This window comes from Cydia fagiglandana, chromosome 8 (assembly GCF_963556715.1).
Source record: "Cydia fagiglandana chromosome 8, ilCydFagi1.1, whole genome shotgun sequence".
Classification (NCBI taxonomy): domain Eukaryota; kingdom Metazoa; phylum Arthropoda; class Insecta; order Lepidoptera; family Tortricidae; genus Cydia; species Cydia fagiglandana.
This window is the reverse complement of record NC_085939.1, coordinates 12,848,968-12,875,075: the sequence shown is the minus strand read 5'-3', so window position 1 is coordinate 12,875,075 and position 26,108 is coordinate 12,848,968. Positions and strand designations below refer to the sequence as shown.

Genomic DNA, 26,108 nt, shown 5'->3' with positions numbered 1-26,108 from the left:
TAAACAAGCGGAAGCCGAAGGATATCGAGATTTTCTCATGCTTTGGCTTTCCTACCCCTCTATGCCTTAAATCCCAAAGTACGCTAAGAGTGCTAAGACCGAAAACATTGTTAAAACTTGGTCAAGTAAGGTTCAGTTTTACAGTACGAGCACACACGTATCGGTATTGTGAAGGTGTTGAAATTCGAACTTAATTGACAGTTTACGCTTTGCCCGTTTATGACCCCGGAAAAACATCTGGCTCGTTGATTGCCTACGTTTTTATGCGTACTTAGAACTGAAACGGCGCTCGGGGGAAAGGCAGTAATAATGCAATCACAAAGCGCATTCATCGCCGTGTAGTAATCTATATTTAAACTCGGGAGGTGTTTCCACGGAACGGTTTGAATATAATATGTAAGGATACCTAGGTCTGCCACTTACCTCAGGCGGTTAGTAAAAAAGGTACGCAGTTATTTTCTAGTAGAACGTAATAGCTGTAGTCCCAAGACAACTAGTTTTTCAGTGCGACACTTGAAACTTGTAGGAATAAAGCCCGATTCGGATTTTGAAATAGACATCTATTAGATATCTTTTAGACATCACCAATACCAAGATACGATAACGATGTGTTTAAGATCTTACCTGTCAAATTTGAAATTTGCCCGATTCTGGAGATACTCTTGAACGATTTCCACAGGATATGACTTAGAGATCCAATTCACATCATTCATTCATCATCATCATTCACATCTAATAGATATCTTACTCTATCTAACGTAAAAGTGACATTGGTTGCCCGAATTACGCTGCAAAAGAGAACTAGTTGATATCTAAACTATAACGTATCTAGAATGGATCTAGTACGTGTCGTCTCTTGTGAATATCTTGAAGTTCGAATATGGCAGATAATATATTAGAATACAAGAAACGTGATTACAAGGTTTTTGAAAATTCATCGTACGTTACTTTCCAAATTCATAAATATATTTTATAAATTGTAAAAAAACATCCATATGTAATTATATATTAAGGTAACCTGCCATACATCTAGCCCGCATGCAGCCAGATTGTGATCTCCATAGACGGCCGCCACCTCATCTCTCCATTAGCTAATTAAATTTCCTTCTATATCTACAGTCAGCTAGGGGTACGAGTTGGGTACGAGTAAGTACGGTAGCATACCATGCATCGACTTTAATCGATTATACGAGTAGAACGTAATTACACAGACAGCACAGACAGAAATATGAGAAATAGCTAGACTGTTTGAAAATCAACATAATATTACCTATACCTACTCGTATGTATTTAACACATACGAATTTAGGTCTTCACGGTTTTTACACATAAGGTAAAGGTTAATATATTCGCCAATAATCCGATTCTGAAGAATGCTAATTCAAAATTCAGATTCGCATTTTTGCAACTTTTCAAATGGACTTGTTGGTATAGAAGAAACATGTTTCTCGGAGTCATTTATGGCTTGTTCTAAAAGTTGAGGAATATACGCGATTCACTAGTTATGAAATAGTAAAGATATGCGACGTTCCACGGCAAAAGGTACCATTGCCCCGGCTGAATATTGGAGCGGCGCCGTGGAACGTCACATATCTTTACTAAGTATTTCATATCTGGTGAATCTCTAATTTATTTCCCAAATCGCGCCGACGTTCTCAACATGTTTAGTAAGACAACTTTACCGTGCTGTACTGTAGTCCCAAACTGAAGTTTTCTAATAATGTACTCGTGAAAGCGAAACCGTGTTGCGTGATCCTTCAGGGATTTAGTGTAACCGCACCCTGAGGGTCAACTGAAAGGTTTGACCATACGAGTACACGAGAATTCCAAACTTGAGGCGACTTCGTGTTGTGGATTGTACATTTTCGGACGTTTAAGGCAAATTGTTTAAGTAATACTTACTTATATGCTTATGCATAGATTTTCGGCCAGACTCGAATTTTAAGATACGGCTAGATACGATATGGATTAGAAGTGTCAAAAGTGACTTTTCTTCAAACAAAAACGTCATATCGTATCTAGACTTACGGCCCTATTCGAACTTTAAGATACGTCAGCTAATAGATCTTGAAACGATATGGATTAGATGTGTCAGTGTCAAAAGTGACATTTTTCTTTGAAGAAACGTCACATAATATATAAGGTGTCGGAGGTAAGGAGGTGTCGTCACGTAATATTTGACGTATCTTAAAGTTCGAATTGGGCAGTAAATAAAACAATCCAGTTCTACGGCGTAGCACTTGTAGTACAAAACTTGTAGCATAACGCAGCAAAAATGTTACTGTTAAATAAATAAATAAACTTGTCAGGACGTCGCCGTCGCAGGATACGTCATCGTCATCATTAATTACGTTATCCAAAAGAACTTGCATTATTATTGATAGTGTAAAAAGGGTACAAGCAAAAAGAAGAGTGGCGATTACTCTTAAAATAAGCATAGCTCTCGCGCATGCGAGGAGGCCTGTGCTCAGCAGTGGGACGTATATAGGCTGAAATGATGATGAATGATTATGATGAAGCATAGCTCTTAAAATATTGATGATGATAGTGATGAAAAAGGGTACAAGTCTCGCGCAGCTTATGTGTAGAAGGGTATAAGTGTTACGTAGAACTTACACCCTTTCCTTTAGTTTTTGAGACTTCTACCTTTTTTAACTAGGGCCACAAAATTGCCATGTTTAATAAGCTCTCTAATGGGTATTAATATTAATCCTAATCATTGAAATGTTTATGAAACCTAATCTATAGCAATTACTTACTGTAAGTTGTATAATAGGTTTTTATCATACGTGTTAGTCATAATGGTCACTCGTGTATATTTCAGTTTAGCATCGCCAATGGAGCATTTGAATGGCCCTATGTTAGTTATTCAAAGCGTGACTCGGTGCGGCTGCGCCGGCCGCCCGTGCCTCGTAAATCAAACTCGCCGTTCGCTTATGCATTATACAATTTTATTTGTGCGAGTCCGCTGAATAGATAATAAACTACGGCAGGTGAAATGTTTTGCGTCCAAACGAGCTGGGAATTTCGAACGAACGCAAATACCTAGTTGTTAGTGCATGTTCTGTTTGTAGTTGTTGATGGCGGACGGATCTGCATGTTGGAGAGTTACAAAACAGTTCCTAAAATGTTAGATAATTGCTCCTAGATCAATCTACATATATGATGTACCTAGCCAATTAGATTAGTCCATCAGATTTCAAATTATTATGATAATAATTACCTACAGTATTTCAACGCTATATAGGATTAACACTATTAAGGCTCATCTTCCTAAACTTTATATCCTTACCGTCACCTCTATAGTTGTATTCTTAAATAAACTTTAATGAAGAATATTTCCTATAACCTATAAGTACTGCCATCTACCGTTCTCGTACGTTTTCTTGTTTTCAGAGTAGGTTCTGCCCTCTTGTGGGCTACATCGGAAGCATAAACTTCATATTTACGCCTCGCGCCAAAAATCTGACGGCTCCTGTGCCTCCTTATATATAATATAGTTCATGCACGCACCCTATAACACAGTGTAGAGAATTACAGATGTAGTGCATAATTGTTTTCCATCGTATTTTCTTGGAAACGTTCGTATTGTCATGCTACTTCAGTCAAGTCAACCTTGGTACTTTTTGTACCGACAATGACTGAAATAGCAAGACACATTCGTAAATTCCGTGAAAATACGATGCAAAATAATTATGCACTACATCTGTACATAATATATATAGTAGGTAGCGTAGGTAGGTAGCGTGCGGACGCGGACGTGGGCGGTTCACCACATTACGAGAAATGCAAACCACAAACTAGTGTTAAATTGATCTCCGCGGCACATTCCAGTGTAATGTGTACATTATTTTATTCAATGAGCGCGTTAGTTTCCCGCAGGCCTCTTCATCTCTGAGCGCAGCGGGGCAGAAAATTCACTCCTACCCTCGTTCCACACGTGGATGCGTGTCTATCTAACCACAAAAATGTGCTCAGTTCTGAGCATAACCTTCGCATAATATGACCTCTAGATACATAACAGCTAACGCATTAAAGGAGGCCATTTAAATACTTCGTTGCCGTTGAAGTAGTCAGGTAAGCGACATGAGCATCAACCCTGCACCCTCGACAGCCACCAGTCTAATCCGTGTACTAATTTAGTTATTTACTTTTACTTTCCCTGTTACATTTATTTTTCAAAGCTAGTTAGTAGCTAGTAGAATTTACATAGTAGCTAGCTAATACTTTATATTACCAACAAAGTTAAGCAATTTTTTTAATACTCCGTAGGTGGCAAATGATCATTCGACCCGCTTGATGACTAGTGATCTCCGTAGCCTACAGACGCCTGCAACTCCGGGGGTTACGCGGGGTAGGAAACGGGCTTCTTCAGGATGCAAACGAAAGACTCTAAGATGACGACGAGTTTTCAAACTCGTTGGAACCTTGTACTTAGGTCACCTACGTTCAGGTAGGTACTTAAGTATATATCTATTTTTGCAAATGATACCTACTATTTAACATTTTTCCTTCTTATCTCAAAAAGGTGCCTTCCAAAGATCCAAACGTATCAGAAAGCGATCCTTCCATTACAATAAAGAACGCTGATCTGCGTCCAATGTTAATGAAATGGGAAGTCAAATGATCGTAATTACGCCGGCCGATTTTACTGCATTGTTGGCAGCCCTCGTCGGCGAAATCACCTGACATTACCGTTGCGAAAATATTTCCAACAAATCACCCATTTGTACAATCTACCTACTTATTGTAATTACTCTCGTAATTACAATTGCCTACGAAATATACACGTAATTTCACAGTTCAATAAGCCAACTGAAATTAAATATGGGACACTAATGAAAATGTCTCAATACTGTCCCAATAGTTGACACCTTAAACCTTAATTTAAAGGATGACGTTAAACCGAGCCGCATGTCCAGGCCGGAGCTTCCGGACCTTACTTTTCTATGACATAATGCTTTCCAAAGAAAACGATGCGCCGGAAGTTCAGGCCCGGACACGGCCCGGTCTAACGTGAGTCATCCTTTAATCTTAATTCCAAGCAATAGAGATGACAAACCAGTATCATCTAATTGATATATACGTACCTAACGCCAATTAACACTTTGAGTGCACAAGAGCCCCATTTACAATACAAAATTAATCTTCTTGGCTGAGAATGGGTTAACAGTTAAACTGTGTGTGCCAACACAGTTTTATAGTTCATTAGGTACCTACCTATAAGTAACTATACAGTGCAGTACCAATACAGTAACCATAATTAAACATTAGGTTCCCAGTATTATTGCCGGGGATCCCTGAAACACGTTGTGGTAAATTTAAGAGGAGAAATAAAAATAAATTATAAAGCCGAGGACAAGTTGCGGTGCGGCTTAGCGAGGCCACACCATCCGTCTTTATTAGAGGGATCTTAGCCGTGGCACGCAATGGCTTGGCCCACTACTTTGTCTGCTTAATGCCTACACTTTTACCTAATACTTTATTCATACAATTTGGCCTGAAGCGTAAACAAGTACCTAATACCACAGAATAAATAATAGTACTAAGTACAGAAGACTCACTCTCTAACAAAACGCGTCTGTTACGATCAGCACAGATATGGCCGCTAGGTGGCGACAGCGCCACGCGCGGCTTATGGCAAACCCCAAAATTGGGGCCGATCGGATGTACTTTTAGCTACCTGTAGCAAAGCGACGAAATCGCGGAGTGAGACACGCCTGCTAATACCTGATTCGAATACTTTCTGCCCGATTCGAACTTTATTAAGATATGTCAGTGTCAAGTGTCAGTGACGTTTTTGTTGGAAGAAAGGTCACATTTGACACTGACATATCCAATCCATATCGTATCTAGCCGTAATATTTGACGTGTCCTAAAGTTCGAATTGAGCCGTTTGTCCCTAGGCATAATAAAAAATTCTGGAGACAACATCAACACGCGCCACGTACCTACATAAATCTTTGACCTTTAAGTTGGAGACAACTAAACCATAAGCGAAGGTATGTTTCACATAAGTCGGCCGCGTAGTCGAATATTGAGTGAACTTTTATATTGAAAGTTTCAGCGTCGCGAAGCCCTGAGGACACACGCTGTACTTTGTTCTTTAACAAAAGTTTAGAAGTTGGTTAACAGATGTTCTTCGTGACTTCTGCTAGTGAGTCATGTAATCTCCTGTGTGGATTTTTTTTTCTTTGAATAAAGAACGGTTTTAACAATTTATTTCATAATAATAATACAAACTTTCTCGCGCAAAGGATTGCTATAGCGCAGGAATGCTGCTTGCGTGATATGCACCTTGCCGAGGGGCTTAGAAGGTAGTTTTAAGGGCTTTTTATTTTTTAGTTAAATTTAGTTTTAGTTATTTTATTTTATAAGCCACATAAGCATATTAAGTTTTAACAATTGGTATATAGGACAGACGGACTGTAATCGCGGCTACAACTTGTATAGTAATTCTACTCTGACTGCAGTTTTCATATAAGTTGTGAGTGGGATGCATTCTGTCTGTGTTAGTTGTAACAAGTAGGTACATATTTCAGCTCCAGTTATTACATGCGCCCTTTGTAAAGAAATGTTTTTATAAAGTTCAAATTAAGTATAGACTATCTATTTGTGTTGTAGGTTTAACGACTATCATAATTATGCCTAAAAATATAACGATCAAGAATAAAAGGCCAGTCTCTATCCGGTCACATGCCATAAGCTACCAAAATAATTTAAAATAAGAAACTTATAAGTTATTATATTTAAGGGGGTGGTTTTCGGTTGTTGAAACAATCATAAATAAATAAATAAATAATATGTAGGGATTCAACATATTTTTCGTTAAAAATATGTATACAGTTCGCTGCAAATAATTACTTTGAGTTAAGTATGTCGATTTACGAGTCCAGATTTCAGATTCAATTAAGTCAGCTAGTGTTATATTTTTTATGAGTACAGATATTAAATGGGCATTTTGAAACAAAAAAATCAACAATTTTTTTTTATATTTAACATAAGTAAGTTGCGAATTTATATGCTTTGCCTTACGTGAAATAATGTTTAAATTATGTATGTTAAATCAATAAATTTATGTATAAATAAATTAATGTATAAAACCAACAATATTATGACCTATAACTATGTCTGTTATTAATAAATTATTTAGAGTTAGCGCTAAATGATGTTATTGAATTTGGTGTAAAATTTTCAAAAAACTAAATCTCGTAAAATCCTCCCGTGTAATGGAAATCGTGCCCCACAGGCCCCAGGCCATCGCGGATTCTCCTCACAAAAGGCCCAACAAAAAGGTCCTGCCGTCACATGAACATTGTAAAACTCTCCCTAGTACTTACGAATCTCGGACCAAGCAAATCCCAACTCTATCCCACCAACGTAAGTTGCATTTTCGCTATCGCGACATTATTTTGTAACAGTTTTTTTCCAATCCGATAATGCGACCTTAGCGTCGGGATCATGGTTTACTACAAATTGTATTAGAGTAGCAGATTTAACTATTTATGCGGTCTCTCATTCCAACAACTTGTAATCTTACCTTTCAGTGCTCGATCCTTTGACATAAATAATGTACTGTTGACAATCGAACCTCTCTTTTCACATTCTTTAAGGAAACTGCGACTGCGACAAAGTTGAAAAGAACTTTGAGGATTTGTAACTAAAGTACCTACAGATGTAGTGCATAATCGTTTACTCTCATATTTTTTCGGCAACGTTCGTATTTGTCATGCAACTTCTGTCAACCTCAGTACTTTTTGTACCGAGACTGACTGAAATAGCAAGACATATTCGTATTGTTCGTATGTTTCCGTGAAAATACGATGGAAAATAATTAAGCACTACAGCCTGGCAAAAAAGAGTAGAAATTAAAAAGTGGCAACACTGTAGTGTCGTCCCGTTCTCTTATATATATTGATTTGAAAGGGACGACAGTACAATGTTGCCACTTTTTAATTTCTACTCTTTTTTTGCCAAGCTGTACATCCGTACCTCAGGCTAAATTTAATGATCACGCATTATATGAGTAAAATGCAAGTTTGCGTAGCTTTAATAGGCATCTACAAGCTTCTACATCCTCCTAAATTGTGAGCATTCACGAGATCGATTACCCTTCCGAGAATTCCTCGGCTCTCCATTTGATCTTCATTTCACAAGGAGTACTTGGGCGACTCGACTTGATCTGATCGTCTTGCCTAGACGGTTCTGTGCTACTCAAGATGGGACATTATCTGAGAAACGTGCTACTAGCTACGGCGGCTTGCATTTCGCTTTGCGTTAATGTCAGACTGTGCCCCAGTGGGTAAGGTTTTACCCAGATTAAATTATATTCAGGACAAAATAACGTACCTACACAACGGTATGACAATGATTACATTTTTGTCCGACTTAGAAAGAAGACGTTTTTTTTTACAATAATCCCTAGTCAAGTTTTTCATAATTAAATACACATACTTTTGTTCAAGTACCTCTGCTTCTAACACTTATGTTAAAGTTTGGTTACATTTTTACATCCTGTAAATATTTATGCATTTTAAACAGTTACGTGACAGATAACCATGAAAATTAGATAATTACCTACGAGAAAAATATAACAGCTTCAAAAAAAGAAAAAGCTTAACAAATTTCCATCATTTGCATTCAAAAGCTAAAACAAGAGTAACATTAACCAGAGTTATCATCAATTTTTATACTATGTAATATATAACACTAAACTTATTAATTAATGTAACTTAACACTTAACAGGCCTAGGCCTAGGCCATAAATGTGTAATTTACGGTATATTCGTTCACTGTTTACGGTCAATTTCCGATATGATACAGGGCTATAACCGGGAAAATCGAAGTTCGCAAATTGCGGCGATTTTTCTCTGTCACTCTAATTAGGGCTTCATTGGAGTAAAAGAGAAAGATCCCCGCAATTTGCGAATTTCGGTTTTCGCGGTAGCCCCTCTTATCTGTCAGTGTCGAAAGTGACGTTGTTGGTTGAAGAATGTCAGATGGAATAAGTAAAACTCGAATTGACCTGTTACATGAAATTTGATATGGAGGCAGTTTGAGTCTCGAGGAAAGAAATAGTTATTCATGCTTATCAACTCTAGCAATCTGTTGAAAATTTTGAGATCTGTGTTGGCAGGAAAGAGACAAAGGAATGAAAGATTTGCTAAGTTTTATGAATAAGTGGATAGTCACAGGCACAAGCTAGTTTATACATAATTAAGGAATATACTTAACTACTAGTATATACAATATTTCGCCAAAAATCCTTGTATCAAATGTTGGAATCACTTCGTATTGTTGTCTTTTGTGTTCGGTTCGCATTCGTTTTCCATCGCACACCATTATTCACATTAAGTGGACAGATCTCGGGTCAGATCCAGGCATAAGAAAAGCACAAAAAGTGCCCGCTTTATCCGAGCATGATAAATCTACTTCAAATCCGAGAATAGCGTCTTTATGAAGGAAATTGAAATAAACCGACCGTGCGGATAACGGCTAAGTAAGAAGATCGGATCCTTTTAGAATAAGTATATTGGTGAATCATTTTCATTCATCACTCCATTGTACCGCTGCTGTAGCGAAAACTTCAATAATAACTAGGGTAAGAACTGCGATTTCACAATATTTTGAAAAAAGGAAGTAAAAATATTTGTATAGTCTGGTAAACCAATTTTGTCAGCAGAAAAAGAGGCGAATTAGTCGCTCTCCCATACAATACAAACTTATGAATTATGTAAAGTTTTTGGGTTCTTTTGCCGACAAATTGATTAACCAAATCATGGGTAATTTAAACCGAAATTTGATCAATCGCACACAACACTTTTAAATATCTGTGTTGTTCAAACTGAGTCATTCGGGCTATGTTCAATAACGATTATTTTTAACAGTTGACGAATCACTTTATGTCATTAAGTCATTAAATAGCCGTGCGATGGTCAATTATTAAAAGTCAAGTATATCTAAAATTGATACTGTTTTAAAATAGACAAATTGGGTTCTGTAGACACCCCGGTACTGACTAAAATAACCAACTTGGTTTAAGATTACATCGCAATTTTTTTTATTAGTAGAAGAACTGCGTTGCGATACTTGCCTTTACGAGTAAAATAAATATATAATGTTTTTGATGGGACTGGGATTAGTCCGGTTTTTTCTTGTTCTTTACCCTTCGCCGAAAAGCGAATGATAAATATCAAATAATATTTTATACATGAGTTGATTTATACAAATAATTTCAGAAGCCAGGGTTAGAACCCGCAGCCTCGTTCAAAACTTCAATGGCCTCTACGCTTCGTTAAAAAAACATTTTATTATTTTATCTACCCTAATATGTAATCCGGCCCATAATCAGGTTCAAATTTTGCAAGCCTTTATTACATATGACGTTAGTATTCTTTCTCATCGTACCCTTTTTCCATTACAGCAGATTGTCCAGAAGATACGTCCTATTTTAGTGGTGCGGCAGAAATCGACCGTGAAATGGTTACCACACGAGCTAGAAGTACATTCCCGAGGTGCAAACGAGTCGAGCGCTCCAGGGTCCTATAGTAGGAGGCAACACTGAGAAATAAAATCTGAAAAATATATATAGTTTTCAAAAAACTTTCAAACAATTAACTTTTAAACGATTAACAAACGATTAAAACGATGCAACCCAACTGACGACCAGGGTCGTAAAAAATCTTGTTTGACACTTAAGTACATGGTCGTATCAAGAGTGAACGAGATATAAATACTTAATAACATGTATGTATAAAGTACCTATAGGTGTTTAAACCTCGTGAATCCCCATGAATCCGCCATTTTGCAAAGTTACCAAAAGGTGATGCGACAACATAAGTAATCTACGTATATTAATTACAATAATTTACGAGAATTTTTTGAGTAATGCTGAGAACCCCTTTTTGCGAAGATATAGCGAATACGAACGCGCTCGCTTTGCTAGAGTTTGGCAAAAGCTGCTAGTCAGTGTAGCATAAGCAGACAGAATCATACCTACTGTCTTTTTCTTATGCTATAGGTATACCTACCTATAACTATAACTATACATATAGTTTGATTTTATTATAATGTAATAATTAACAAAATTGGTTTCCTAGATTGGTTTGTTTTAGTGGTAAATAATCGCAGAACAGGCGGCGTAGCACGGTGGCGTTTTTATCCCTTGTCACCATACCTGTCACGTTCTAACAAGTGTGTAAGTGCGAAAGGGACGCGCATAGTGATAGTCGATAAAAATGGAACCGTGCTGCGCCCGCAGAACAAGCGTTGGGAACACGAGGTCTTGTCCCGCGAACAAACGAAATGGCGGGTACGAGGCGGCGGCGTTTGCTGGAAAATTGGCTGACACGCCGCATGTCTTCCACGCAAACTGTACGAGTTTCCTTTGTTTATACTGAGTAGAGACCACAGAGTAATAGTATTTTATACAGAATGGCCACGCACCACCTCACACCGAATGGAAATACCCCGCTTCGCGGCGGCAGATTGACTTCAGTGTGGCTACTGAAGATGATGAGAATGATGGCAGGTGGGCTAACAGAATGGTGGCCGCTTTCGGATGAAAGAAGCGCCTGGCGTCCGTTGGCTCGTTGGGTGGACGACATCCGGAAAATTGCGGGTCATTTCTGGATGAGATTAGCTCAGGACCGGGACAAGTGGCGTACTAGAAGAGACACTCAGCAGTGGGCGACAAAGGGCTGATATGATGATGATGACAGAAGATGATGCAGTGCATAATTGTTATCCATCGTACTTTCGCGGAAGCGGGCTGAAAGTGACATGCGTATGCTCTAAAACTGAAAAAAACCGGGCAAGTGCGAGTTGGACTCGCGCACGAAGGGTTCCGTACCATAATGCAAAAAAAAAAGGAAAAAAAAAACGGTCACCCATCCAAGTACTGACCCCTCCCGACGTTGCTTAACTTTGGTCAAAAATCACGTTTGTTGTATGGGAGCCCCATTTAAATCATTATTTTATTCTGTTTTTAGTATTTGTTGTTATAGCGGCAACAGAAATACATCATCTGTGAAAATTTCAACTGTCTAGCTATCACGGTTCGTGAGATACAGCCTGGTGACAGACGGACGGACAGCGAAGTCTTAGTAATAGGGTCCCGTTTTACCCTTTGGGTACGGAACCCTAAAAAGCGTATTCCTGTGTGTCCTCGTCCCATGAGCAACTAAGCAAATGGAAAAATATTAAATATTGTCTTGTTTCCCCACCCGGAAATGGTTCTAATTTTATAATGGAGGTGTATCAAACTATTTTTTTTTTATTGAAAACAATCAGGAACAAATATCTGTGCTGATCACACAAAAAATGGCCTTACCTTCGAACCCAGACCGGTTCTCTTATTTATCGCCGAAAATTGTATGGCCGATTATCACTTCCCAACTCACGTTTGGCGGAATTTTATTTCGCCGAATTTTCATTTCCCAATTTATCAAATGGTTTTTTTTTATTTGCCAACCGTACAGTTACCAACTAAACGTTTGGTCTGTGTTTTATAATGCCAATTTTCAAAATGCCAACTTTCATGTCGTAGAATGTTTTAGTTGGCATAATATACACTTAGTTGTTTATTGTCTACAAATTGTTTCATTTGGTCAGACTGTGCCAAAGGGGGGACGTTTTGTAGGAATAACTTTTCTCTAAAATCTAAAATTTTTAGGTTGTTGAAAAAAAAAATAACCTCGAAGACTAAGGCGGGAGCAAAGCTCCCGCCTTAGTCTTCTAACCTAACCATATCCAAGTCGGCTCTGCCCAGGAAGGTCTTGCTCGCTCGCTTCGCTCGCTCGCTGCCACTGGCTTCAAATATTAAAATATACATTATAAAAAGTCGAACAACGGCCATTTTTGATTTTTTGGTATGTATCTTTTTCTAATTTGTAACTTGCCTAATGTATGAAAAGCGAACTGTAGCTTCAACGAAACGTTATTCGTCCAAGAGTTGTTCGACCAAGTGAAAGATTTGAGAAATGATAAGTCTCCCAAAAGTTTAGAGGCGTTATAATAATCTGCTTTACAATAATTCTACCAATTGAAACGTTGTCATACAAAAATTTGCTAATCGTTAGTTGTCAAAGTGAAACGTCGGCGAAATGTTGGTTGGCAAATGAAATTCCGCCAAAAATAGTTCTGCGAAAAGGCAGAACACCACCCAGACCGGATATCAGACCGGTCGTCATCAAATTTAGATATTTTATTTAGTTCTTATATGAAAAGTTGAGTGTATAACTTGGGTGTAACTGCGAAAGGCACCATTTCAGTCTCGGACTATTAGTCTCGAACGCATGGATGCGGAATCGCACGCTGCTCTGGTGAGCGAGCGAGACGTTGCTATAATATATGCGTATAGCGCTGTCACGCTCATACACCAGAGGGTGAAATCGAATCTTAGTATAATAACTGCGTAGTGAGTTGACACGTTTTGACAGTTTAAGTTTATATGTCTATGGTTAGCTATCAAAATTTTAAGTCAAATTAATTAGAATTTATAGAAAGTATATTTTTATTCCGAATTTATAGTGAGTAGATAGATAACAAAAATGAATGACGACATGAAACTTTACACTTCAACAAATTTTCGCAACGAAATCGGTAGTGATTTTATGTCGAATGCTCTTATTTTAATTGCGAGAGAAATACAAAAGTGAGTAAATATATCAGTTGTACATAAACTACCTATGAAAGTTCACCTAAAAAAGTTCGCGCACGAAGTAAACTGGTGGAGATGCGATGCAGAAGTGGCAACATATGTAATAATATATGTATGATCCGGCGCAAGGGCCTAGGGCGTAAGCGGGGTTCCACTACGATTAGCCTTAAGGCCCCTGTACTCAATGGGCCAGCGCCGGCCACTCGGTAGAATGAGATAGCAATATCACTTGCTCCCTCTAACGCATAAATGCGTCCCTTGGAGTGGCCGGCGTTGGCCCATTGTGTACAGGGGCCTTTAGATTAAGCCCGCTCCGCGGACGAGTGTGGAGTGGGCTTTAGGAATTTGGGCGCGAACTGTATATGGAGTTCTGTTATTTTGTCTGTATGGCCCAATACATTCCACGACTCTTTCCGCAGAGACTCTATTGACTCGGGTGTTTTTACACTTTATAACAAACACGAATCAATTGACGTAAAAATCATCAAAATCGGCCCACACGTTTGGTCTCTAGAGTGCCACAAAGAAGAAACATACATACATACATACATACATAACGCATCACCCTCCTTTGCGTCGCCATATCGGGTAAAGAATCGATTTAATAATATAGGTTCCTATTCTTATTCAAGGTTTAGATTGGAGTCTGAGCCAGGGAAGAATCCCATGTATAAGAATGATGCAAATTTCGACCTTTTTTTAAAAAAGAATCCAACAAAAGTTGCAACAAAGGCAACAAATTGCAGTAATGCAACAAAAGTTGATACGAAAAATAGCCAGCTGAAAAAACTTAAAGACCACCTTAGGACCGTATGCGGTGAGTAATCAGTACTTTTTTTTACCCACATTTTCATTATTATATGGTGCTGTCTGCTGTTTGTAGCTACATTAGTACATTACTATAGAGGCCGGGACGAAAGGGGTTGCCGGCCGAAGACATATAGACGGCCGAGCGAAGCGAGGCCGGATAGGTCTGAGCGCGGGCAACCCCATTTCCCGCCGAGGTATGTATAGTGCTTTTCTCAAACATGCAATGAAATAAATAAAATAAAAAATCCACGAAACCCAAGTTTTATTTATAGAAAAAACTAAAAGTAAACTACACCCAGAATATAACCAACACGTACCTATATCATTATCACGCGTATGTTTTACACGAGTCGTGTATTTTTACTACCCGTATATTTTCATGTATCTTTGATTTTTTCGCCTTGTATCCGTCTGACTGTCGTTTTCGTCACATAAGTTTACATAGTCTTTCATGTTGATATCATGTTTCACATACATCGTTGCTTTATGCATGGAGTAAATAAGTATAATTTCCACACTGTTGACGAATTTGTAGTTACATTCATTTAAAATATGCCACAAAACTGTTTCTAATAAACTGTAAGCCATTTTTCTTAGTTTCTCAAATAATAAAATTGCCATAAGCAACCATATACATACTTCGTCTTTGACTTGGCGGCAGAGGCAGCAAGTTATTTAAAATCAATTCTGCTTACGCTGCCAATTCCAACACCTACGATTACAATTAATATTAATTTCATTATTTCGTCGGAACTCATATTAAAGTCAAAAAATCAACAACGCACCATAAATTCAATAAAACAGAATGAATATTTTTCAACTTTACCTCCATTACAATTTAAAAAATATAACTACGCGTGTTTGAGTAGACCTTTTTACCGCTAACGTTTAGATGAAATATTTTAAATGTTTTTATTTGTGTAGTTAAATTAATAATTTAAAATTATAAAATTATAGAATGTATTATTTATTAAGTTCATGTTGATTTTATACAAATAAAACTGCAAATTATAGCAAACGTTGTTTTTTGTTTTTTTTTTTATAGGCGTAGTGGCAGAGTGTCATTACGAACCATAAAGCAAATACTGCCTCTAGTTTTTTTTAATGGATGAATGCCACGATGCTGTGTCACAAATATCTGTGAAATGAAAATTAAATAATTTGGCCAAGTCCGAGATAGCTCGAGGCATTTAGTGTTCCGTACGGCTACCATCAGTTTGGCATTGACATAAACGATATCGTGAACGTAATTTACTTCCTATAGGTATATCTCTTTCGCACTAATATATCAGTACGAGCGAGATGCATAGAAAGTAAATTACGTTCACGCCCACGGTAGCGTTTATGTCAATGCCAAACTGATGGTAGCCGTACCGCTCGCATCGTTACATTTTACAGAGGTTGTTTGCCTGTTTTTAGGATACCGTATTCAACTACACACACAGAACAATAGTACAAAGTGTCTAAGTGCGAAGGCCGAAGGCCAAGCTTTAGCAAAATGTCATCGCTTTAGCACAGAGCAATAGTACAAGTGTCTAAATGTGAAGGCCAAAGGCCGACCTCCGCGTAGCCCGAAGGCCCGAAGCGTCCAGGATGTCAGTGCTTTAACACAGAACAATAGTACAAGTGTCTAAATGCGAAAGCCGAAGGCCGAGCTCCGCGTAGGGCCGAAGGCCCGAAGCGTCCAGGATGTTAGTACTTAAACACAGAACAATAGTACAAGTATCTAAATGCGAAGGCCGAAGGCCGAGCTCCGCGTAGGGCCGAAGGCCCGAAGCGTCCAGGCTGTCAGTTCTGTGTTTAACCACTGACATCTTGCAGGCTTCAGGCCTTCGGCCCTACGCGGAGCTCGGCCTCCAGCCTTCGCATTTAGACATTTAGACTTCGCATTTATTAATTACCTGTGTTTAGAACTGACCTCCTGGATGCTTCGGGCTTTCGGCCCAATGCGACTTCAGCCTTTGGATCTTGCGACTTAGACACTTGTACTTAAAAATACTTGGAAAAGTTACGGGAGGCGCGCGTCTGTCGGACGCTTCGGATCTTCGAATCGCTCCTTCGGCCTCCATTTAGTTAGATTCTTGTACTATTGCTTTGTGTTTGAATACCGAAGTCGAGCATCTCGCGAATGCTTGATGTATTATAATAATTTAGAGTAAGGCGCGCACCACGATTTTTTGTCCTGCGATAATTTTGTCGCAGAAATGCAACGTATGTGTTTATATGTTAGTGCGCGCATATGCGACAAAAAAATCGCAGCGATTTTAAAATTGTGATTTGTCACATTTTTCCGCGATTGTTCGCGACGCGATTGTCGCAAAGTGAATTGCAGCATGCGGAGTTGTATGGCCCCGCACGCACTATGATAATAAAATCGCACCCCGGCCGGACCTCAGTCGGCATTTCGCTCTCAAGTCCCCAACATCTCGGCACCTGCATCTCAAAATGAGACGCTAGATGTTGACCATTTAATTATGGAAATAGACGGGGATCACCTTTGTGTTATTAATGCTCAAAGTCATACAGCAATCGCATATTAAAGACACGTTTCATGACAAGCGACTGGTACGAAATCCATGTTGAGAATGAACAAATCGTCGACTTTTTCATCGCAGTGCGCGCAGTGAATTTTCTGCGATATATAATCTAAAATCGATTCTAAAATCGCGTCGCAAAAATTAATATCGTGGTGCGCGCTTGGCCTATAATACCTTAAATGTATACTCCTTCAATTTGAATTTAGAACTCATTATTATTTTTTATTTGATTTTGTTTCTAGTTCTATGCCATATATATAGACTTTAATATTATTTAGAACTGCTAAAAAACAAGATCGGCTTACTTTAAATATTTCGTAAATTTTACCTTTGTTTCTAAAAACTGTGATATTTAACTGTCATATACTATTCATGTCTTCCAAAATTATTTTCTCGTAACAGGACTGAGGGGCTACCGCGAAAACCTAAATTCGCAATTTGCGGGGATCTTTCTCTTTTACTCCAATGAAGGCGTAATTAGAGTGACAGAGAAAAATGCTCGCAATTTGCGAACTTCTATTTTCGCGGTTATAGCCCTGAATCTTGTTGCTCACCGATCCGTTCAAAAATATACATAAGTACTGAATATAATTAATAGATATTATAATTATACAATTAATACAGAAATGTAATGGTACTTAATGAAAAGGAATATTGTGTATATTGTTTTGACGAATCAGATACTCTCAATAAAATCTATACATGAGGCCAAAGCTGTTCATAAATATTAAATGACTTTATTATCTCTATACGCCTTACTAACTCTCGTGTCCTGTGGAAAAAAAAACACAACGACAGTCAAGAACGGAATTCTTAATTTGAATTTTTCAGATTTTTGAGATGCCTAGTCCATTGGTTGGAAAGCCCGTTCGAAATTGAAACTTATTTGCAATATAATAAGGTCGTATTTTGTAGATCTCTCTCATACTTATAGTAGGCTATTGAGATAAAATTAAATATCCCACAAAATAAGCCAGCTATTTGCTTCGGTGCACTCTCTAAGGCGACTGCAAAACTTTCTTCCTCTTACTACTAAAATCTGTCTTGCTCGCTCTCTCTTACTGCCACTCCTTGATTATGGGGACATTGCTTTTGTGGACCTAAGGGAGGAACTGCTTGACAAGCTAGAGCGCTTGCAAAATGTCTGTATTAGATATATATTTGGGTTGCGTAAGTACGATCGCGTGTCTGCCTTCCGCTCGCAGCTTGGCTGGCTTCCGATACGACGTCGTAGGGATGTGCATGTTCTGTCATTACTCTTTAACGTGTTATTTAATCCCGCATCCCCTACGTATCTATCAGAAAGATTTAGTTTTTTGGCTACTGTTAGCGATCACCGTCTGCGATCTAGTGCCAATCTGACTCTAGCCATTCCACCGAAAAAGTCGCGTGCGTACTGTAGGTCTTTCACTGCCTACTCAGTTAAGCTGTGGAACGATCTACCAGTGGACGTAAGGAAATCGCAATCTGTTGCCTCACTCAAGGAGAAGTTGAAAAAGTTGTGGTTATTAGACTCCTGATGTAGTTAGAACTGAATACTTTATATGTATATATATATATATATATATATTTATATATAGTTTATATGTTTATGTATACATATATGTATATGTGTATTTTATGTAAGTATATGTCTAAGTATATATATGTATAGGTATGTTATAGTTTATGCGTATTTATACTATATTTATTAATATGTACCTAGTACTGGTTTTTTTTTTCTTTTTCTTTAAGTACTTATTCGCTCTCGTCGTCCTTTATGTGTATCCAAAATTCTCATAGTGCTATTTGTCCATATTAAATTGTCTTTCACCTGTTAGTATCTGATCCTTTCGCATTTTCTCAAAGGTTAGCTGGAAGAGATCCCTTTTAGGGATAAGTTCGCCTTTGTACATAACATTTTTATTTTTGTTTTGTTTTTGTCCATTTTATGTAAACCTGTGCAATAAAGTGACACACATACATACATACATAAGCAAGCAGAATTAAACTTTGTGTCAAAGACATAAGTCATAAATTTCAATGCCAAAGTTTTAACTAAGGATGTTTCTCGCCTAATACGAATTGACCAGTGTAAGCATCAGTTAGCTAGCCCTAAGCAACCAAAGGTCAAGCTGCAGTTGAAAAACTAATAAAGATAAAGTTAAGCTGATAATTTTCCCGCCGTCTCCATGCTTCTTTAAGTTGGGTATTGACTGGTCAGCTGCCTGTTAGCTATAGTTTTCGCGAAAATCGCCAGGACAGAGGTGAAAATTTTTGTATGAAAACTTGCAACTTTAAATGCATTTTTTGACGAAACTATTGCAGTCTAAAATGAAGTCAAAATCAGTCCATCGACTCAATTTTTTGCAAGCTTTCTAATGGTACCCCACACGATTCTTACAAATGAAAAAAGTTTCAGCCTACCCCTCTCAACCCCCTAAATTTCCCCCTTTAATAAGAAATAAGCAGTTTTGACTTATTTACAATATGAGTGGTGGTAAATGCTATAACTGTTCCAAATTTTAGGTATCTATGTCAAACGGTCTCTGAGAAAAACGTATTTAACTGATTTGCAAGACCGAAGTGATCCCATAAGTGTTCCGTAAACAAAGTTTTGTACGGAACACTAAAAAGAGGACTTTGCCGGCCTAGGCCTGCAAGATGTGTATGAAATTCCATTAACGACCTTTTGTCCTAGCCGCACCTGAAACGTCATACTTCGCAGCCTATTATAAGGAACATAACATCAATATTTCATTGCATGTTTGAGAAAAATTAATTAAGCAAGTTCTACGATAATCGATCAGGACATTTCGTTGTGCTTGAAGTGTCCTGACCAAAAATATAGGTATTCGCTATTCATTCAAATTCAAAACGTCGTCGTCAAATCATGGGATTAGTTGTCAAGCGGACACCAGGCTCCTATGTGAGCCGTGGCAAAAATGCCGGGATAACGCGAGGAAGAAGAAGAAGATTCGCTATTCATTCAAGTTGCGTAGATTAACTCTGCTCACCGATTTCAGCTTTAAAAGAATTTCGTATTTTTTTAGATGTTGCAAAAATAGTATTGTCAGCCAAAAACAATGAAACGGAAAATCTCATGTATAAACTGAAAAACTTATCAAGGATTAACGCCGAAAATCTGAGTATGATACAACAATTGCGAATGGAAAATTACAATACGAACAGCGATGTGCAATTTCTTAGTAACTTTATCCATATGGCTTATCAAAAACTACAGAAAATGCGTAATGAAATACCTAGAGATATGCCGCTTATGGAGGAACTCAAGACTATCCTACTCGCTTGTGGGCAATATTATTTAGACTATTGCAACGCGCGCGATCAATGCGCACAACTCAAACAACGCAATAGATTTCTGACAAGTAAACTAAACATTGTGGAGAACAACTTAGCAGCTACTACCGAGGAACTGCGCAATCTTAGAAATATAAACATGATACTCAAAATTAAATGTGATATGCATCATAAACACGGAAAAGAAGTTTCGAAAAAACTTGTAAATGTAGAAACGAGCGTTAATGAAAATAAATTATTAGGCGATGGGAATAAAAGTGATTACTATGGATATAATGCGGGTATACCGAAAGATGTTGAATGTAAACATAATATAAATATATCTAGCAAAAGTCTATGTTTAACATCTCATTTCGAAACTGTTAATAATCTCCTTCTAGATCAGGATATTATGTTGAAAGAATTAAAGGAATTGTATTTAGAGGTTCGGCCAAGTTGTAATTGAATAAACATTATTTACAAGCAGGTCTGTATTGGTATTATCTGTGTCTATCTCATGTATAAATTTAAAGAAATGCAAAAAAAAAATACTATACCTAGTCTATTATATAAGCGTAATTAAAACAAAGCGCGAATTAAAAAAATGTAGACGCGAAGGGTTGGCGTCCCAAAGAAAATTTTATTTTCGCGCCTGTTACTACTGACAAAGTTTGACCGACTATAAATTTAAAATTACACTCTATCAAGCCATATCCATCAGTAGCAAGAGCGGCAAATTTAAATTTCTTCGTTGAAATGCTTATCAATCCGCTTAACCACAGTATAATATTATTCATCAACTTTTCCTCTACCAGTCACCAGAGTCAAATAATGCGTACTGCCATATTACATAGTTTTATCGAAGTTAAAAATTATCCTGTGACGTCTCCAAATTGGCCCCCCTTTCTGTGACGCAGATGCTATAGCATTCGTCTTTGTATGGCAGCTCCCTTAGTAGCCCGGCAGGTGCGTCTGGGGGTGGACACATGTAATTTGGGTCAATTTCGTGCGCGATAGCGATTTTGACGTGTTTCTATAAAATCGTAATTAATGTTTTTCTTACAATTTCTTTAAGTTTTTCATTGTGTTTTAATAAACAAATGTGTTTACTTGCTGTTAATTACACTACAGTAAAATTTTGATAACGATTAATGTGAAAAAGTGAGGCATGAATGTGTATACCTATTATTGAAATAATTACGGTACTAGTCATAGTTTTGGTCATATAATTGTGAATTACAGCCTGTTGGCGCTCGATGATCACCTCCCACAAGGTAAGCACCTTATGAGTTATGACACGCATTTGTGGTATCATTCTGTGTATATTTCATGCCTTGTATTTGGTGCAGATGCATCCGAAAAAGAATATAAAGTTGGGTGAATCATCGCTTGGCAGGAAAAGTGGTGGACGCTTTACGTCCAGAACTTAACGCGGCGGTGCGTTACAGGGAACTGAAAAAGTGTAATGCGGTACATATTGACACTTTTGAGAAGTAGTGTTGGCGTAAAATGCTGCGTATACCTTGGACAGCTAGAAGAACAAATCTCTCATTTTAAGAGAGCTCAACATTGCAACTCGGCTCTCTACAACATGCTATGAGACCCATGACTGGGCCTTTAGATTAGAGCCAGTCTCCAACGCATAATTTGTAGGTAGTATCACATAATTTGAGGTTGAATGAACAGCGAACGTGCTTGGCATGGGGCATGTATGAGATGGACTCAATATTACAATGATAAGCAAAGAGGGAACAAAACAGAAGAAGAAAATTGTTTGAAGAGGTCAGCAAATGAGTCTTTAGAGCAAAAATCACGCCCTTAGGAAGTCAGAAGTCTCAGCCATCAAGTCCATCGAGCACGATGTATGAATGCTATAACATGCGATGTCATATAAAATCCCATCTTGACTACGTCATGTGACAGACATGCTTATGCATCCGAATTGTATAGCATTTGTTGTCACATAGCGTATAAAAAATATACTTCATATTGACGCGGATTGCATAGCATTCGCCTTGCATAGCATTACGCGTCATATACAAACCTAAAAGATATATCAAATATCAAATATCAACATTTATTCAGCAAATAGGCCACAAGGGCACTTTTACACGTCAACATTGAATTTACATAAAAGCAAAAATAATAACATCAACAATTTTATAAATTAAAACTAACAATTCAATCTAACGTATTACAATTACTAAGAGATGTATATGGTCTCTTAATGTCGAATTACATACAAAATACAGATAAAAAAACACACACAAAAAATCTATAATATTTAGAGGTGTAAATGTCTCTAGGTGTCAGAACTATAAGATTATATAGTTTATCAAGTTATCCTTAGAGATGTATAGGGTCTCCAAGAGTCAATATCCTGTATAATTAATACATTCATTAAAAGAAAAGAAACATACGAGAACAGAATGAGGCGTCTCACTGTAATTAATTAATAAAAGTTACTAAGTATAATAGCTCGTGTTAGCTTAACAGACCAGTCTCCACAAACAGCACCCGTTCACGAGTATGACGCGTATCTCAGCCATCGCCTCCCTCAACCTTCATTCGGGAAAGTGGCGACCCGATCAACAACGCCACCGTAAGCATATTTGTAGTGACAGGAATGCTATAACAGTCCCAATATTTCCATACAAAATTTAGGTGTCCAACTGGTGTGACTGAGCGTCCGCGAACGTGTTAAAAAGAATAACGGATGCAATAGCAGGCGCGTCACCAGTGGCCTATTTTATAAAGCTACAAGTTACAATTTACAAGCGGAAGTCTCTTTCTAACCCTATGTGTTAGAACGAGACTTCCGCTTGTAAATTGTAACTTGTAGCTTTATAAAATAGGCCACAGGAGGAGTACAAAAACGGATGCTATGCAATCCGCGTCCGCGAACGTGTTAAATGTAACCAGCCAACATGTATAAAAGAGTCAAGTTTTTTTCTGCGATTTCGGGGTTGGTCCGCAATGAAAGTGCTCAGTAGATATAGTTTGTCAAAGGACTGTCTCATTTCAATCATAGACAGAGAAAATCATACTATCTTTGTCTTACACTAGTACTAGCACCCAAAAGAATTGGATGAGTATAAATATATAGTTTTCCTGGTTCTTACTGACTGAATAAAAATATCACCATAAATCTAAAATTGGAGATTGACGCCAATTTCATTTCTAATCAAATGGACCGATTTGATCAGTCCCGTCTGGATACCACTTTAAGGCGTATCCAGATTAGTCAATTTTTCGCCAATCTGATTCAATTGCCCGATCGAGACAGGAGGTGCGGATGCAAATACCAATGTCGCTCGTCGAATTCAACCGCCGATAATAATCAATTACCAATAAAATGAGGTGCGGATGCAAGAATACCAATTTGTGAGGCCAGTATTGTCGTTCTGGGGCATTTCTTCAATTTAGAGGGCTCTACTATCACTATAAATCTAAAATTGGAGATTGACGCCAATTCGTTTCTGACCAAATCGACTGATTTGATCAGGCCCGTCTAGATACCGCTTTATTTGAATTGGTTTTCGGTTTTCTGAACGCATCTTAACTAATATTGAGAAAAAAAGGGCGGGAACTTCGTCGACATCAGGCGGAATTTTTGAAATTATTTTTGTAAATTCTTTCTACAGCCCTTTTGATTAAATCTATCCATTTTTTGAGTAATTCGAGTCGAAGTATTTGGGTGATGGGTAAAGATAGCGGCGGCAAGGCGCATGCCGCCAAACGCAAATCAGGTGAAGCTGTTGAAGGGGTACAGTCTCCACCAACTAAAATGGCGGCAAATTTTATATCGAACAAAAGAGGCCTATTTAAGGACTATACTCACATATATACAGAAGACAATAAGAAAGAATATCCCATTTTACTGTCAATGTCTTCGCCTAATACCAAAATTGATGTGATGCAGACCACAGGTATCCTGAAAACGTGTCTTGGCCTAAGCCATGTTAAACCTATTGGAAATTTCATGATCAAAGTCTTCTTCACTAACAAGAAAGATGCCAACAACTTTCTTTTAAATACCCAGATGCAGGAGTCACATAGCTGGCAAGCTAGAATCCCTTATGATCACCTAGAATGCTTAGGGATAGTTAAAGTGCCTATTGAAATTACAGAAGAAGAACTTTTGAAGGACCTGAAGTCGAGTGCCGAGATCATTGGAGTCAAGCGGTTCACAAGAAAAAATGCTGTTGATGGTTCAACTTTGCCTACGCCTACAGTTCTGATTACTTTTCTAGGCTCGCTACGGCCTGATCATGTTACATATGATTACATCTGGTTCGACGTTAAAGAATATGTGAAGCCAATTCGCCAGTGCTACGTATGTTATAAGTTTGGCCATGGACGTGGTTCCTGTAGGAGCCCCCAGGTATGCTCCATTTGCGGTGCTGGCCATCTATTCAAGGACTGTACAGACAAATCCAACTTTAAATGTGTCAACTGCAGCGGCCCTCACATGGCTGTAAGTAATATCTGTCCCGTCAAAGCTGCAAAAAATCAAGAGGTGAAGGATAGAATAAACGGGAAGACTACATACGCAACAGTATCAGCCAAGGCCCCGGCTACTCCCGGTGCTCCTACCAGACCACAATCACATCCACAGCTTAAAAAGCCCCCCCAGCGGCCTCATTTGAGAGCTCTGTTTACAGAGTTGATTAATTCTGATGAGGTGTTAAATGTGTTTACTAAAACATTATTGGAATTAATTCAGTCTAAACAACTGAATATTGATGCTCCTATATGTAGTAAGGTAATAAAAGAAACTCTAATTAGTAATCTATCAACTCAATAATGTATTGTGATACCAACATTGATAACCTTAATATCTTTCATTGGAATTCACGCTGCATCATCACTAAAATAGACCAATTAAAACACTTTATTTCTTGCAATAACATTGATATAATTTTATTAAATGAAACATGGTTGGAACCTTCCAAATCTTTTAAGTTACCAGGTTACAAAATTGTGCGCCGAGATTCTGATCGTCCTCATGGTGGCATTGCAGTGGCAGTTAAAGATAAGTTTTCTTTCACTTTGATTAACACACCTTCCAATTATCATTTTCAAAACCTATTATTGTCTGTTATCATTGGCTCTACTGTTATTGAGATACTCTGTCTATATATACCTCCCCCTCCTAATGGCAAATTTAATTTAAAAATGTTACTCAATTCATTTTCTAAAATTACCAGTAGAAAATACTTGCTCATAGGCGATTTTAATGCTCATAATTCAGCTTGGGGATGCCGTCGTAATAACAGTAGAGGCAATGTTATTAGTTCTTTTGTAGACAAATATAACCTAGTTTGTTTAAATGATTTCTCTGAAACCACTTTTGCCCCGTTTGGTCAACAAGGTAACACTCTTGATTTAGTATTTGCTTCGCCGGTGGTTAGTTCTAGTTGTTCATTTTCTGTCCACGATGACCTTTTAAGTAGTAACCATTTCCCAATTCTAATTAAAGTTATTGTTAATGATGTAGGCCGCTCTTCTCCACAGCATTTGGATTTCGACTCTTCCACCGTTACTCCTCCTTCAGTATCAAATATAAACTTCAATAAAATCAACTGGGAAACCTTTTCTAAACTCTGCTCCGAAAAATTTGCCTCTTTTGTACTAGCACCTAATCCGTTGGATAGTTACAGTAACTTCATGCAAATTCTGTGTGACATTTTGTTGACATTTCCAAAGAAATCTTATGCTTGCCATACTAAAAAACGAAAAGCTCTTATTTGGTGGAATGACTTGTGCTCTCGGGCCGTTAATCAGTCTAAATATGCCTTATACTCTTATAAGAAATATCC

The 26,108-nt window shown here is 37.9% G+C and overlaps 1 protein-coding gene across 1 annotated transcript; it reads left to right on the top strand.

The window, feature by feature from the left end:
* The first annotated feature begins 14,323 nt into the window (after positions 1-14,323).
* On the top strand, positions 14,324-20,752 carry LOC134666934 (uncharacterized). The gene is made up of 2 exons (XM_063524241.1): positions 14,324-14,477; positions 20,040-20,752. The coding sequence occupies exons 1-2, from the start codon at positions 14,327-14,329 to the stop codon at positions 20,750-20,752; spliced, it is 864 nt and encodes a 287-aa protein (XP_063380311.1). The 5' UTR covers positions 14,324-14,326.
* Positions 20,753-26,108: the final 5,356 nt, after the last annotated feature.